At 27.0% G+C, this 17,650-nt stretch overlaps 1 protein-coding gene across 2 annotated transcripts in view; it reads right to left on the reverse strand.

The window, feature by feature from the left end:
* Positions 1-983: 983 nt before the first annotated feature.
* The window catches only part of LOC107452325 (WD repeat-containing protein 47), a 47,644-nt gene continuing 30,977 nt past the window's right edge, over positions 984-17,650 (reverse strand). Inside the window, exons 3-9 of one of the 2 annotated variants that reach the window (XM_043048611.2) lie at positions 16,112-16,262; positions 13,523-13,716; positions 12,105-12,274; positions 10,651-10,821; positions 9,555-9,695; positions 7,883-8,101; positions 984-7,123 (exon numbers count right to left, since the gene is read on the reverse strand). In XM_043048611.2, the coding sequence (XP_042904545.1) occupies positions 6,978-7,123; positions 7,883-8,101; positions 9,555-9,695; positions 10,651-10,821; positions 12,105-12,274; positions 13,523-13,716; positions 16,112-16,262 (1,192 nt within the window). In that variant the 3' untranslated portion in view covers positions 984-6,977. The remainder of the gene's footprint in view (positions 7,124-7,882; positions 8,102-9,554; positions 9,696-10,650; positions 10,822-12,104; positions 12,275-13,522; positions 13,717-16,111; positions 16,263-17,650) is intronic. The other variant, XM_043048612.2, reaches the window with a different exon arrangement.

Here is a 17,650-nt window from a genome sequence, read left to right on the forward strand (position 1 = left end):
TTCTTGTTAAGTGCCATTGCCCGGTATACCTTACACTGATGTTTTTTGTAAGGTCAAGTGCCACTGCCCGGTACATCCTACACTGATGTTTCTTCTAATCTATCGTCAATAAGTCTTAAAATATCGAATAAATGTAAAACTACCGATTTCGGTCATTCACAGTAACATGCATTTCTCAAGAATAAAAATATTATTCTGAAAAAATACTGAGAGTGCCATTGAAAAACATTTATTCAAAATGTGGAAAGAAAATTAAAAAGTTATGCAAAATAAAATTTAAGCCTTTCTTATTAAGGGAAACAAAATTTTCATATAAAAAATATGAAATTAAACTACTTGTTGCAACATGGCAGGCTTAAATGACATTTTGAATTACATTTCATTAAATTGTTCCATCTAAATTTCATTAAATTCCTCCATTTCCAGGTAGCACAGTAAAAAAATAATTTTGGTTATTAGTCAAAAGTCACGAGCCAAGCATTAAAAGTCACAAGTTTAAAAGTCACGAGCCTTGCCAAGTGATATTTGAAACGAATCGGAGATGTATTTTATACTTTGCCGGTTTCTCATTTGGCAATCTGTAGAATGCCTAGGACATGTGTGAAATATAAATCATTTCATACTTTGCCGGCTAATTTTAGGCATTCTCTACAATGCCTAGTCATTCTATACAATGCCGGTAACATATATATAATGATAAATGAATTATCGTTCACAGTATGAACATAGGAAAGACGTACTTACAAGAAAAAAGATCACTTTCAAGCTGAATATTATATCTTAAGTGATTTCTTCTTCATTTTACTGGTCAATGGCTGCTGCACAGACACAAATATGTTTTTGCTTGTTACCAGGCTGAATTTCTTTTCAGCCTGGTAACATGAAACTAAATGTTTAATGAGAAAATATAGTAAAATTAACTATATTTCTGTATAAAGCAGGAGTTCAAAATTCTTTTAACAGTCAAGAGAGAAAACACACGATAAACCTCAACAAATTTATTAAAAACTAAATTAGGTTATCAATAATTTTCATAACTTTTATATCAAATTTACATATAAAGAAATACAATTAATTTTTAATATATACATTTATTTTTCATAAAAATTAGTAGAAAATGAGATAGAATTCACTAAGTCTCATAATAATAATAACACCACAAGAGAGGAAAAAAAGAGAAAATTTTTTTGCACAACTTTGTTAATAGAAAAAATATTCAACATGTACAAAATACCTTCTCTAATTTTTATTCATAATTATTTATTTTTAGTCATAATTATGGGCATGACTTTTGATTTTAGTAAGTATAAATTAGTTAAACAATTACATACACACATATTTAAAAAGAAATACATCGAAAACATACAGGTTCGTGGAAGATAAAATAAGTCGTTTTTTCTAACCTAAGGCAATATCTATTACAATTTAATAGATAAATAATAACTTATAAATGCACACATGCAAACACATAATGAGGCCGAAAATTCCAATGATTTTCTGTAGTTAGAGAGTCATTTTTTGTAATAACGGAGGTAAATATCCTAAAAATGTTAAAATACAAAATGAATCCCTTTATATTCCGCAATTTGCATTTCTGCCAAATTGAAAAATTAAGTTTCAATACATTTAATTTCATAAATGTTAGAAAAGTTATCAGAAATATTATAAAGCTATGAATTTAATTAATGAATAAATTAATGGATGTATAAAAGGAGTTTGTTAAGAAAATTGCAAAAAAATATAAAAGTAATGCATTAAAAAAAAAGAGTATACTCTCTTAATTTTTTTTCATTTAAAAAAAGGTCTGAGGGACCGTTAAAATATTACTTAAGCACCTAAACAAAGGAAAGGTGTTTGTGATTTGCCTATTTTTTCTGACAAGGGGAAGAAAACAGCATGAGCAACGCTTACACAAGACATTAAAATCCTCACATTTTCAAAATTTTCTTAACGTGCAAAACAAAAAATGTAACAAAAAAAAAGTTACATAAAGAAAAATTTCTAATTTAGAATAAAAAGAATTCAAGGAAGGAAAAATTTTGAAGATTATTTAGAGGTCAAGAATTTAGAACACAGAAATAGATTCCTAAACAATACTCTGCTCAAAATTTTCAAAAAATTAATGAAAACTTAAATTTGGTTTCAAGAAAAGTTGCATCTTTTATTTGAATGTAATCTTAAAATTAGATTACTACAGTAAAATTAAAAGAGAGAGAGAATAAATAAATTAAAAAAAAAAAAAACAAGGGGTGTTGCGATTTTTTTTACATAAGCATGTGAGGGGATGCAAGATTTGCTATTTTTGCAGATAAAGGACAAGGGAATGTGCAAATTGTCAAAAATATGCTTACATAATGTTTGAACGTCCCTCTAATTTAGTGGGTAAAGCTAAAATTCATCTGAAACTACAGAAAATTTGTAGTAATTAGCATTTCTGTCGGGTTGATTTACAAGTGATATGGCAGATTTTTCTTTAAACTGTAGAACAAAACACATAATATAAAATAAATGTAATCAAAGTTATGTTCACATCTTTGTAGATTTTGGTACTTTTTTTTAAGTTATTTACTTAAAGAAAAAAAAGACAACTATGCAAGTACACATAATTCAGAAAATTATTTGTAAGAATTTTAGAAAGTTTCATTAACAATTTCTTCAAAGCAAAATATTTTTGGACACATAAAAGTTAAATTATATTTTGATATTAAACTTAAACTCACAAAATTTAAAGTAAAAAACTTATAAAAATTTAAGTATAAAATCTAAAATTGAAATGTTAAATGAATTCCTAAATCTTGAAGTTTAAATAAAATATTTAAAAGATTCCAGAGGAAAGATTTTTTTTACATCAATAAATTTAATCAACTATTAAAATTCAATTCAATAAAAATTAGACATTAGGATTAAAAATAAAAATTCTAAATAACTGATTAATAAATGATAATTAAAACTTCGATAAAGTGACAAAAATTCTATAGACATTATTTATGGTATGATTCATGCTTGACTTTCAAATATTTCACTAATAAAAAAATAAAAAAACTGAAAAAAAATTTGTCCATCAAGTCAGTTTCATAATTTTATAACTATCTGAACAAATAAGAATAAAACTCATTAGGTTTTACGCAACTATTTCACTTAATTATTTCGTAGTACATATTTCTTATTTCAATTCTCAAGCAGCAAGCAATCTGTTTTAATAGAAAAGTTTTGAAAACTTATTGATTTTAGGAAAATTTTGATTAGTTATTCAAGGGAATTAGTTTTATATTTTCAGGAAAATTAAAAGAAAAAAAGTGAAAGATAGCGTTGATAAAGAGGCAAAATATTGAAATATTAGGAGACTAGGATAAGTTCAATTTAATTATCCACAAAGCAGTAGGCAAATAATAATACTTCTCAATCTAAAAAAAGTTTTAGTACACCAATTAAACAAAACACCAATTAGCAATATTGTGACACAGTAACAAATCTTAAAATTGAAGTACTAAGTCAACCAAAAACAAAAAGCTTCAAAAAAGAAAAATCTAATTTTTTTTAAATAAATAAATGTCTAGAAAAAACTATATAACATGTTCTATAAACTTTAAAACTGATAAATCTTAAAAGTCAAAGAGAAAAAAATTATCAAGCTAAAGATTTTTTTTAAAAAAAAAGACAATTAATTGTAAAATACTACATTATTCATATGAAAAATGCTCAATAAACACTAAACAGAAAGTTTGGCACCTAAATCCTATGAAATGTAGAAACACAAAAGGAAGACAAGCATTAACTTTTCATACAGTTGTGAAAAGTATAATTCTGACTAAAATTCTGTGGACAGATGACTTTAATTGCCATGAATATTTGTTAATTAAAATTATTCATTGAAAATTATTTTTTGAAAGTTGCTTTTGTTTCAAATAACAAATTCACCCTCATGAATAACTTAAAATCTTCACACCAACAGGTGATATTTTTTATACTTTTATAAACCAATATTTATTTAGGGAGAGAGAGGATACAGACTTTAGGAAATTTCGATTAACTTTGAGCAACTTTCATTTAAAATTATCATAAAATTTTTAGTTACACTATTTAGTCCTTTATTTTTATTTAGTTTATCGTATGAATCTTGATATAGCAAATTAATAAGTTAATATGAGAATAAATATTAAGAAAGAAAGAAGAATCACAGCAAACCAATATTAGCAAAGTTAATTCTGAAAGAAAATTTAATTCACAAGCAAGAAAATTTAATTCAATAAAGAAAATTTAAAAGAAAATTTATTCAAAAAATAAATTGAACAGTTTTTCTATGATTTATGGAAGAATAATAGGCAACCATATTTTTAAAAGTGTCTGAAGCTTTATCAGGTTAGGTTTCTACAGTTATTAGGTTGTAAATTTTAGTGATAATTAAAAAATAGTAATATCAAGAGAAAATACAAAAATGATAGCATGCGTTCTACAATTCATATCAAATTATTAATCACACACACAATTATGTTACCTATCTGCACAAATTTTTTAAATAGGTCATAAAAATGAACTGCTAAGATTACTGGAGATATAAACTATAAAGTAGGAAATCATTTCTCTGAAAATAAAAATGCTGTTTTATGTAAAAAAAATATGGTAAAAATGTTATTGACATCAAAACAAATTTTTTTAAAAATAATTTAGTGTAGTTTTGATACAGCACAAACAAACTAAAGGCAAAAACAAAAATAACAAACATACATGATAACTTAAAAAACAAAATATTAAAGAACTTTGCTAAAAGAGTGTAAAACATAAAGATTGATATTCTTCTGGCATTTTGAGAAAATTTTTAATAATAACTAAAACTAATTTCTTTTTGTGATAAAAAATATTACATTGATGTTAATATTTCTAAAATTAATAAAACAATCAGCATGGAATCCAGTGTTTAGTGAAAGACATTATTCAAAAGAAAATCTCAATTGACTGATAATAACAATAATTTGTTTAACTTATTATTTAGTACACATTTTACAACTTAATCAGCGATGGAGTGAGCTTAAATTAGATTTTCTACATCAATGGCAGAACTCAATTTTTAATTCCGTTTGGGAAGATATCTTTGACAAATAAGGCGTTTGTAAAATGGATCTGTTGGAGATGGCTTCCAACGGTTTGAACTTCTGCACTCATAAAATATAACAATTAACGCAAACTCAATAAACTTAATAAGTTGAAGCAATTGGGAGGTCTCCAACAGATAAATTTAAGAAATCCACACAGTTAACACCAGTTAATGTGACAAAATTTTAAAACACAGCTGAAAAGACATTAATAGATTGAAGTTACTTATAAATAAAAAATAGTCAAGCACCAATTATGTTTTATATGCAAGAATATGAAATCAAAATAATAAATATGCTCACTATGATTACTTCAAAATACTTTCCAATAATAAATTTCTCATTCTGAGTAAGCTATATTAATATTTATAAATGCAAGCATGATCTAAAGATGTTAGAATCTACCCATACAGATTACTACTGCAGAAGTTAAATAAGCCCTTAAGTTTTTATTAAAAAATTACTGTCAATAATTCTTCAGATAAGGTACTCTATACAGCTATCACAAAATTATATTTTGTTTGCATTCAAATGCACTTAGAAATGCTAGCCTTTTTAAGCAACTTGTGATTTATAATTAAAAAGCTTAGTGGATTTAAGAAAATAAATTTTAGAAAAGAAATCAAAAAATTGGCCACAAAACATGTTTTTCCAATAAAAACTACCAAACACTTTCAGAATACATAATTATAGTTGAACACAACATTATAATTTTTTTAGATGTGAAAAATTTAATATTTTTAATCTTAATATCTTAACACATTCTACTAAAAAACTCTTAAGATTTTGCAGAAAAAGTAAATGCTCTATAATTACAGTACCAAAAAATGACATGCTTTTAGAAGTGAAAAATTGAGTATTTTTAATATGTTGCATAATATGTTCTCTCTGAAAACTGGCTAACTCAAAGATTATATGGTATAAATAAATGTTCTGTAGTTAAAGTCAACTTAAAGATGTTCTTAAATAAGAGGAAGAGAGTGTTTTCAACTTGTCTTCCACTAAGCTCTTTAATCCTTTGTTTAAGGTGCATTATATTTCAATAAGTATAAAGACAATATCACACTTTTGCAATGCAAATAGAACGTACCAGAACATTCCAAATATGGCAAATGATTTGCAATAACAATTAAAGAAAAATATGAGACAAAAATAAAAGCTTGCTGCAATATGTTTACTAAATTAGAATTGTTACTCTTACCAAGTTTCAAAATTAGTGCTTTATATAACTAATCAATATTAGTGCTATATATAATAATAATAATCAATGGTGCCAAGCGATGGCACCATTGATAATTATGATAATAATAAAATAATGCTTTCATGAAGCATACTAAACAATGCATGCCAGACTATTCCAATTTAAATATTTATGCTTGGATCTGTCCTCTGACTATGCAATAATGTTGCTACAATTTGGGGTTATTTTGAAAATATTATTTTGCACTTTTCTCGGTTCGCAGAACCATCTGTTGGCAAAGTTTGTAGTTAGTTTTGAAATTTGGTCAGAACATATAATCTAGTTTCGTAAAAAGAACACAGCAAGTCGAACACTTCTATCTCCGTCCACTATTCTTTAATTGATTTTTCTAAAACTCGGTCATATTTGAAGCACTCTGAATAATAATCACTGTGTAAGTTACAGTAATAGCTAGCTGTCAGATTATTTTACAAAAATAAGCAAACGGAAAAATAAATGATATTGCCAATATAAAACATCCCAAAACACTTCAGACGAAATCAACATAAAAACAAATGAAATAAAGTCAGTTGAAAGAGATGTATTAATTTGAATTTACAGCTATAACTAAAATACACACAGTAAAAAATAAAAACAGGTTTAAATAAAATATTACAAGACAATACTATACAATGTGTAACAAAGCCCTACTGAGGAGGGAGTGCCCAAAGTGTAGCTGTTTTATCTGCACTAGTAGTTAAGAATGAAAATTCTGTGGGATGCCAGCGTCCCTGTATAACTTTGTCACTGTGTTCAGCAACCACAACCATTGGTAAAGGTTGAGTAAGATCACCTAAAACAGAATAAATTGAATTTGTTAGACATTTAAGTTAAGATAGCAGAGAATTCAAGAAACAATGATAAAAATATGAATAAATAAGATGATTAATTTATTTTAGCTGAAGATTTGTAACAGGGGATCCATATGAGATAAGTTAATCCTAGTACAAGATATTTGTATTTATAAAAGATAAAAACTTAAATTAATAATTTAAATGTGAGAACAAAACCTAATATTACTTAGAAAGTAATAAAAATAGGGTGCGGAATTACATTAAGCAATACAAAATGAGAATAGAAATACAGAGGTGCTTAAGGTGAGCAAAATTTCAAACACATTTGTGCTTAAAACTGTGCTTCACACATTACATGAAATAAATATTCGATGAAGTTATCCAAGCAAAGGACAGGCATATGTATGTCTTATTTAACTAAATTTTAATTTGTAATGCTGTTTCTTTGCAATGATTATTAAAAGTAGGACATATCTGTTTATTTAAATAGAAATACAATTAAGGAAGAAGAAGAAGAAAATACAAGATTAGGAATTATAATTTCTTTCTTCTTTATTTCTTTTTCTTAATACATCTAAATTTGATTAAAAGTATAAAAAATACACCATTTTAAATAAAAATTCTTATTTATTTATGTCAGATTTTTTATTTTATTTTAAGGGTTATTTAACTTTTTTAATATTTTCAAATACTGCTTTTAAGGGAAGTTTTAGCAACAGCATCTAAGCTCTTATGTAATTAAAAAAAAAATCATTTACCTTGTAAGTCAATTAATCCAACTTTATGATCATATGAACCAGTCAGTAAGTAGTATGCCCTTGGAGAAAATCGTGCAGTCCTAATATCAGACGTATGTGGTTTAAAGTACTGTATGCATCTACCTCCCCTAATATCATAAAGCATGCAGGTAGCATCTTCCTGACCTGATACAAGCAACCTTCCTGACGGATCAACGCAAATGGTTGCTACTGGGCTACCTGAAATATGGAAATATAAGTTATATATAATCCTGAATGAATTAAACAGTTGTTGACAAATAATTAATTATAAATAAACATGAAATGTGTATTAAATTTCATCACAGACAAATTTATAACAGCTTTTTTGAACAAAGTATTGAAAATTATTTTTATTAGATTTTATAATTGCTGTTGAACAGTCAATTCAACCAACAACAGTTGTTGAACAGTCAACCCAAATTTCGAGTTTACAACTACCAATTTTCAACTCTGTAGCCTTGTAATTTTGAACCTAATCCCGAAGACATAGGAACTCCTGGATCAAATATTGGGAGAAATTTGCCTCCACAAAGGACTTTTTGATGGGACTAACATGCATTTGTATTACATGGAGAGGAAAACCACAAAAACTTCTCATGTTTAGCCTGATGGCAAAGGGACTCTAAACCATGATCCATCTACCATTGAGGATATTTTATTTCAGCACTATCAGCGCGAGTCAAATGCAGAATTCGTATCGACCAGACATTGTTGGGATTCAAACCTAGGTACTTGATTCGTAGGCAAGTGCTCTATTCTTTGAGATACTATTGTTTTTTTTTTTAGGTTTGTAATTATTTCTTGAAAGATGCCCTACAAAAATACTATAATGGTGTCTTTCAAATTACAAATTAGTAATCTCACAGACCATGGCTTATTTACTATTCTGTTTTAAGATTTATTACCTTTACATTTCAATTCATGAAACACATTATTAGTTCATTATAATAAAAATAATATATAGACAAAATCAAATATCTATCTATAATATCTATAAAAATATATCTTGATTTTTTCTCTTTCTTTATGGACAATAATAAATTTGAATAAAATACTCAGTTTATTACAATACTCCTTAAAGTAAAACTTTAATTTTCTTCTTATAAAAATGTAGCTACATAAGGAAAACTACAATGTAAACCTTAATAGTTTAGCTTGTCTTCTAAAAGATGTGTACAAAAAACACAATAAATAACAGTGTGTACAAGAAAAATGGATGTAGACATTATGGTGATTATAGTAGTGTCAGTTCATAAAAAATACTCATTAGAATAAAAAATTGTAAGTATTCTAAATATTGAGAGCTTTAATTACAATTTCATCAATTATTTCTTGATTGCATAAATTTTAAAAAACATTTTTCAACAAAGGGTATCAAAGGCACGACATTGTGAAGAAAAAAAACTTTATACAATGAGAGTAATTTATTGGGTGATTAAAATTTTTATGGTATTTGATTCAATATAACATTGACTTCAAAATTTTCATTTTCAACTGCAATACATTAATCATATTTTCCTGTTATCGAAATAAGAAAATTTGGATAGTATTCATAAATTAATCTTAATAAAACAACTACATCTTCTTCGAAATAACTATTAATTAAAAGAGAATCTAGTTAAAAAATAGAGCATGTAAATTTTTTTGATACCTGGGCCAGAGCCGGACAAAGGTGGCGGAGTAACTAAATGAACACATCCTTTTGTCCTCACATCCCAGAATCTAATAGTTCTATCTTGTGAGCCACTCACAAACATTGCTCCACCCCAAGTGTAGAGAGCAAGAATATGGCCTAAATATGAATTAAAAAAATTATTATGATTTATAGATTATATCTTTCTGCATCAGTAGTACAAGGCAATACTGGGTTACATTCATAAGAAGCCACACATATCTACATTATCTATGTCAGGAAACCCAGTGTTTTCATCTCAGAAAAAAAAATGGGTGAGAATTTCTCTCCCTTTCTCAAAAACAGGGTGAGATTTCAAAAATTAAAAGAAAAACACAAAGAGACTTGAAAAAAAAATCAATTCTTTAATTATAATGCATTTTTAACATCTTCTAATTTTTAAAGCATTGAATATTTTTGCTGCATCATCATATGGAAAATGTTCTACATCTACTTTTTCATCAGCTATTCTCTTTAGTTTGCTCAAATGCGTATTTGTTTCGTTTTGATCGTTTCTACCCACATTTGTTTCATTTTCATTTGTCCGTTTCGGAGTAGAAGATATTGGCTTTACAAGGTATTTGTCCATCTTACATTACCGAGCAAAAAATTTGAACGTCTTACATGAAGAAACCTTACCTACGGTAAACACGTTGTTGCAGAGAAATGCGTTCTGAAAGAGGTTCCGTGGTTCGGAAGGATAGTGTTCTGTTGTTCTTAAAGGTTCTGAACAATACTGGTAAATAGGGAAGCTAGATAATGGGGCAGATGTTGAAAATAATAAAAGATCCAGGAAGAAAAGTGAAACGGATTTTAATCTAAATGGCGCAAATGAGAAATTTTTTTCAAAATGCGAAAAATTCGCGAATTTTGAAATTGGTTTATAGAATGCGCGAATTTCTCGCGGTAATCATTTTTTAATGCGAGAATATAAAAAAATATGCGAGATTCTCGCGTTCTTGCGCTGTAGTGAAAACACTGCGGAAACCTGTTGTCAAAAATGTGAGTAATAATTTTTTGACCCCTGTCTGAGCTTTTAATTTATTTCATCTTGACTTGAGTCACAAATACTTACCAGAATGTCCAGAGAGTGCCTGGAAAGGTGTTGCTGTTTCACAATCTGTGACATAGATTTTACAATCACCAGCACCACCACTTATTAAAAGGCTTGACTTGCTGGTGGTATCTTCAATAAAGCACATGTCTCTCACAGTTCCGTCATGCATAGTTAATTCAGCTTCATTACCTGCAAAGCAAATTGCAAGTTTATTTACTAGTTAAGTTAAATAACCATTTTAATTCAAATAGCAGATTCTTTTTCCTATCAAAAAATCTACAGAATTTTTCTAGCTTTTCTCATTGTTGCCTACATAAAAGGAAATGTATATTGTAGATTTTACAAAATAATAAAAATTTAAAGCAAATGATTACACAATATAGATAAAAAAATTCAACAGAAAGAGAGATATAGAGATTTTTTTATTCAATGAAAGAAAATATAATCCACGCATCAATAATTACAAGTATACATAGATTACACCATTAATTATAAATTTAAATTAGTTGCAATATTTCCTTACTTGAGGACATTACATAGGCTTTGATTTCTTTTTTAAATTATAGTTTAAAATTTATAATTTAGCGCTATAATTATCTAATTTATAGATTGGTGCAATTTATTATTGAATTACATAACATATAACGTAAGTTAAATCTGGAAGAAGAAAAAAAATTTCAATTAATCTTAAAATTGAAAAATTTGCAATAAAACTAAGTTGTACATACACAAATAAAATATTTTACAAATAAGGATATTTTATAATCAAAAAGAGGAAATAAAATTCACAAACGACATTACATAAATGACTAATTTAGGTTTGTTGCAATACTTGCTGTTTGTGAGTACATAAAATTTATATTTTTAAACAATAATGAAAGTTTAATTTATTACAAAATCAATACTTTTGAACTAATTTAAAATTAGAAAATTCTTAATATAACTAATACGTACTATGCATAAATGCATTTTTTTATAAATAAAGAGTTTTGGGGAATCCTATGTATGGAAATAAAATGCAAAAAATATATTACATTAATAACTATTAATTTAAATTGGCTGCATTATGTCCCTTTTGGAATAAGTACAACATTTGTAAAAGGTAAAATTTTAAATTTTAAAGTTTACCTCACAATCTTTTTATAGCAAATAAAAAGGAAATACGCTAATTAAAATAAACTTTCTAAAATAAAAATTTTATTCTAGTTTATATGTTACCGACAGTAACAATTTGAGTAAACTTTTCATTGATAAAGGTCCGTGATGTAAGTGCCAAATTACAATCACAAGTGATTGTTGAAGTGAGGTCACAAGAAATTACACCGTAATAAGGTAAGTTCCTTACAATCAAAATGAATAAAAAAATATTAATCAGAGAATCATAATAATGAATATTTATAACCAAGGAATCACAAGCAATGAATGTAAACTATAACCAACAATATTCATTAAAACATTAAAAATTTACTTACTATCTACATTACATGTTTCAATATTGAATTTCATTAATTTTACAGTCTTATCATTAGAGCCAGTTGCTAGTAATTCTCCATTAGGACTCCAAGCAAGGCAATAAATAGATCCTTTATGGTGTTTCACTTTTTTGTAGAGTACTGTAGGCTGATGCACAACATGGTCCTCACTAAAAAATAAGATTGTAAAAGTATAGAAGATAAGTTTACGAAATTCATTAAAAGCTCAATATAAACAAGTACAGCATGTTAAGAGATGTTTGCTATTATGACAAGTTTTCGAATAATCATGAAAATGCTAATATTAAAGATACAAAATGTGCATGTTAATAACGAGTTGAAAATTACTAGCACCCTTTTATTATGACAATTAATGATTTATACGAACAAACAAATAGTATTATACAAAAAAGTGCAAAATGGAATACATCGTTATTCATTTATGGTATCAATGCAGAAAAGGTAACAACTAACAACATTTCATCTTAATGTTCAACCTTATATGTTTATAAAATTATGTGTGGGCGATTCGACTTTCAAAAGAATAATTCTTGTACTATTTTAAAAAATCTTGCTGCACACTTCTACAGAATAAGCCCTCTGTTTGCTATACATCTACAAAGCTTTCCACAAAGCCAAGGTATTACACTTAATTTCACTTTCTTTCTTGCATTGTCCAAAAACTGCCACTCCAGCCAACAATCTTTAGGCAAAAATAGTCGAATGTAATTTAATTCAAAATGGATGTTTAAAACAAAAAGGAAAGATATAAATGAATCTATTTTATCTTTCAGTACTCTTATTGCTATTTAAACATTAAATACATATATGTATTTGTTTAAAACTACACGCTCACAAGTTATCTACATTGAATTATTGCTATAAAGGACTTTTACTAAAATTCAATACATAAAATATGTGTTTCTAATCTAATATGAAAAACTTAAAATGCATTGAAAATCTAACAAGAATAATTAGAATCTAACATGAAGAATTTGGGATGCATGAAGAATCTAACTAAGAATCTAATCATTCTTGTTCAACATGAAGAACTTGGGATGCATAAAGAATCTAACTAAGAATCAATCGAATCTAACATGAAGAACTTGGGATGCATGAAGAATTGAACTAAGCACCAAATCATTCTAATCTAACATGAAGAACTTGGGATGCATGACGAATTTAACTACGAATCATTCTAATCTAACATGGAGAACTTGGGATGCATGAAAAATTTAACTAAGTATCATTCGAATCTAACATCGAAAATTTGGAATGCATGAAGAATCTACTTAAGAACTGAATCATTCTAATCTAATATAAAGAACTTGGGATGCATGAAAAATTTAACTAAGAATCACTTCAATTTAACACAAAGAGCAACCAAATACCTAAGTTAACTATGATTGGGTACTCACCTCACGTCTGTGATTTTGGGATAAGCACAAATTCGCAAGGTCTTTGAGTTAGAACCAATGGCATACAGCTGTCCAGAAGGATGAAATTCCGCAGTGCGTATTGCTTGCGCATCCTCTAATCGGGTCACTATTACGAAATGGGGTTTTTTGCTGTCACTACCATCACTGATTCGAGTAGAAACAGAAGTGATTTGCTGAAAAATTGAATATACACATGCTATAAATGGTTAAAGAGCAGAGTACCTAATCTAGAATACCTAGATATAGTTTAGAGAGTTTTGACATGTGGCTAACAGTCTGTGATTGGTTGGTTGAGAGTTAATATTTACCCAAAAGAAAGGAAATAAAGATCCCTTATAGAGTTAGCATGTAGTGCATTGACAAGGAATTTACATCCAGTAGAATCTCAAAATTATAAGTATGTCTTCACTTTTCTTAAAATTTAATACTATAACTAATCAAAAGTATTACTAAGTACTATATGTAAAATTAATACAAACACTCAAATATTTTTAAAAATTTTTAACTTTTAAAAACTATTATAACTATACTGGGCTCTTACATAAAGTTATTCATATTAATTTTAATTTCAAATGAAATTTTTAATAAAATATAACTTAAGTTTTATTTTAGGAAAAAGTAATTTCCAAAAATAATGTTACATTAAAATTGAAGTCTTTATCAAGTTATTGATATTAGTTAGTTTTTGACAGTTTCATTAATTTTAGTCAAATTTTTAATAAAACATTTTTGCAAAAAAGTTATTTCTAAAAGAACATATTGCTAACAAATTAAATATTTAATTACATTTTACTTTAAAAGAGTCAAATCAATTAAAAAAGAATTAATACAAATTTGGTATAGTTACATAAAAGTTTAGCTAACATAACTTAATACAGCAAGCATGATTATCATGTAGAGTAAGAAAACAAAAGTTAAAGCAAAATTGATAATTGAGCTAAACTGATTCGAATCATTCTCTTTGGCATTCCTAGTATCAGAAATTTTAAAGATGATTGTTTTAATTTAATTTATATATAGGAACTAGACCACAAAGCACCGTGAGTTTATCAAAAGTCAAAGAACTTTATTTTATTTTTTTCTTAAAAATATACAATGAAGTCCAGGTTTACATATGATAATACATGATGAATGATATTGATTGATTGATGATAATGGTTAGAGTTCCAAGTGATGGCAGAACACTAAATATTTTGATTGATTTTGTACACATATCTAGCATTTATTTATTGTATTATTGACTAATATTTTAAAATATTTAAATATCCGTAAAGAAAATGAGGTTTGAAAACATCTGTCAATCATAAGTGTTCAGAAATAGAGCAGTGAAAAAGAACATAGGTATCTGGAATAAATTTCGTTTAAAGTATGTTTAAAAAATAATCTTTAAAAAAAATATGCATTAAGCAGGGTTGCCAAGGTTTAGGACAGAATGGATTTATCCACGGTTTAAACCGTCCAGTCCAAAACCCCTTTGTCCAAAACTGTTTTAAACTGTCCAAAACTCTTTTACTCAAATTATGTGTCACAATGTTAATTTAGTAAACAAATTTAGATTTTTTTTTAAAAAAAATATTATTTTTTCATATTACATTATTTATCCCTATTTAAAGGATTAGTTATTCACTTTTGTTGTTCAATGAATTGTGGAGCTTTAAAAATTATAAACCTTTTCCTATTACATTATCTTATTTTCTTTTGATAAGTTAAAGTAAATTGTATAAAAAATATCAAATATTTATTGATACATGTAATTATTATGTGCACAATGGTTACACCTATAGAATAGTTACCTTAACCAAAGTTCAAGGTTTTGGACAGTTTTACCCAGTTTAGGACAGTTTTACCCAGTTTAAGACAGTATTACCCAGTTTAAGACAGTAAAACCCACGTGTCCTGTCCAAAACCAGGTTAGGACGCCCAAAACCCTAACCCTGGCATTAAGTTATCTTTCAAACTTGATTTTATTATATACAAATTAATTTTTAAAAAATCTAAACTTGATACATTGATTTAGAGTAAAATAAGTGAACATTAGCAATCAAAAGAATTCTCTTTGATAGAAAAGTGTATACTTCTGCTCAAACAACGAATTTTGCCCATTATGGTCATATTTTGTTGATACTAAATACAAATTACAAATTAATGTATGAGCACATAGACCATAGATTCAAAGTATTAATCCTATGACTGCTACTAGGGTAATATTGCACAAAAAATTTCATTTAATGAAATGGTGAAAAGTCAATTTGTTGCATGAGAAAACAACCAGATCCTAGAATGACAGTTTAAGGGTTAAGTGGTAAAAAAAAAAAAAAAAAAAAAATGAGCTAAAAAATACTGCTAAAACTTATCTGAAGACCCCAATGAAAGTATAAACCTACTTATGTTTTCAAAACAAATAAGATACAGTTTATAAACTGTAAGAAATTTACAGCATATTATCATAATCTATATTGCAATCGAAAATGTTTCTGCCTCAGTATTAATCATCAACATGATGAAAATACACATAAAAAATTAAAACTAGAAAATTCTTGTTAATTAGAATAAAATAAAAATAATTACTTTAATCGCAGGGTTTGAATTTGACGGTACAGGTGACTGCCTGTACAGTGTACTATCTGTATCAGCTGGAGAAATAGCTCTTTGTGTAGGTGAATAACATGATCCTCTTCCAATGGAACCAGCAGGGCTACTTTTTTGAGAATGGCAAGCACTTTGAAAGGAAAATGAAATAGGTTAATAGAAAGAAAATTTATTTTGAAAGAAATATTTTTTAATCAACATAACGTTATACAATGTTAAACTGGCAAACTTTGCTAATTTGAAACTTGGTTTCTGTTATGATTTCTGAGGTCCGTTTTGGCACTTTTATGTGCAGATTTATGCATAAGATTTATACATACTTTGCACAAAAAAGTTAAAGTTAAGTTTTTAAAAAAAGTTCCAAAAATTCTCACTTTACACAGAGAAATAATAACTAATACATACCTATTTTAGATATTTTCAAAATATCTCATCATTTCAAAAATAAAAATTTAATACAATATGAAAAGAAAATTGGTAGTAATTACAGTTAATTATCCTAGCCAGCAGTTACTTTTGAAGTTAATTTACTTAATAAATTCAAATTATGCGTAAAAATTTAATAGCATTTGAGCATATGCTGATCAATTGTATTAAAAGGTGTTATTTTGTCATATAAATAAAAACAAAATATAGTAAAATAATAAGTTTAAGTATTAAATAATTAAGTATTTTAAGTACTCCGTTTAAGTATTAAATAATTAAACGGAGAGATTTTTTATGCTTTTTTATAGTTAAAAAATGCAAGGAAATAAAGAAAAAAGACCTAATAATTATAAATGCCTTGTGGCATTTAAAGTAACCTTTCGGTTAAGATTTAAATAATTATTTTAATTTAAAGAAATCAAATAAAAATCATATAATTATATTTTTTGTCGATTTCTATTTCGTCCTATTCCATCTGTTTTCTTCCAAGGTGTTTGCTTTGCACAAACTGGCAATGTATTCACACAAAATTAAACATAAAAAAACTATAAACAAATATTTTATTACCAAGGGGGCAAATAAATTAATTTATTGAGCCCAGAAGTTTTCTTTTACAGTAAACACTATATATCAGGGTTGGCAAGGTTTAGGACAGAATGGATTAATCCGCGGTTTAAACCCTGGTTTAAACCGTCCTGTCCAAAACCCCTTTGTCCAAAACTGTCTAAAACCCTTTTACTCAAATTATGTCACAATTTTATCTTCACAATATTTAAGAGGTAAAATAAACATAGAACTAATATCATATTGATAATTAAATATACTAGAGAATATTTGTTTTTAAAAGTACAGTAGGGAACCGATTATCCGGAACGATCGGGACCATCGCTATTCCGGATAACTGATTTTTCCGGTTTTCTGAATCGCTGCAAAAAGCCGTTTTTTTTATTGTTAAACCCAACTATAAAAAAAATATTTGGAAATAATCTTGAAAAAACGAAGTAATACACTAATGATTATTTCCAAAATGATGCTAGGGTAAACATCTTTCAAAAAAGAAAGAAAAATCCTAAAATCTTATGAGGAAAAAAA

Source organism: Parasteatoda tepidariorum, chromosome 6 (assembly GCF_043381705.1).
Source record: "Parasteatoda tepidariorum isolate YZ-2023 chromosome 6, CAS_Ptep_4.0, whole genome shotgun sequence".
In the NCBI taxonomy this organism is placed as follows: domain Eukaryota; kingdom Metazoa; phylum Arthropoda; class Arachnida; order Araneae; family Theridiidae; genus Parasteatoda; species Parasteatoda tepidariorum.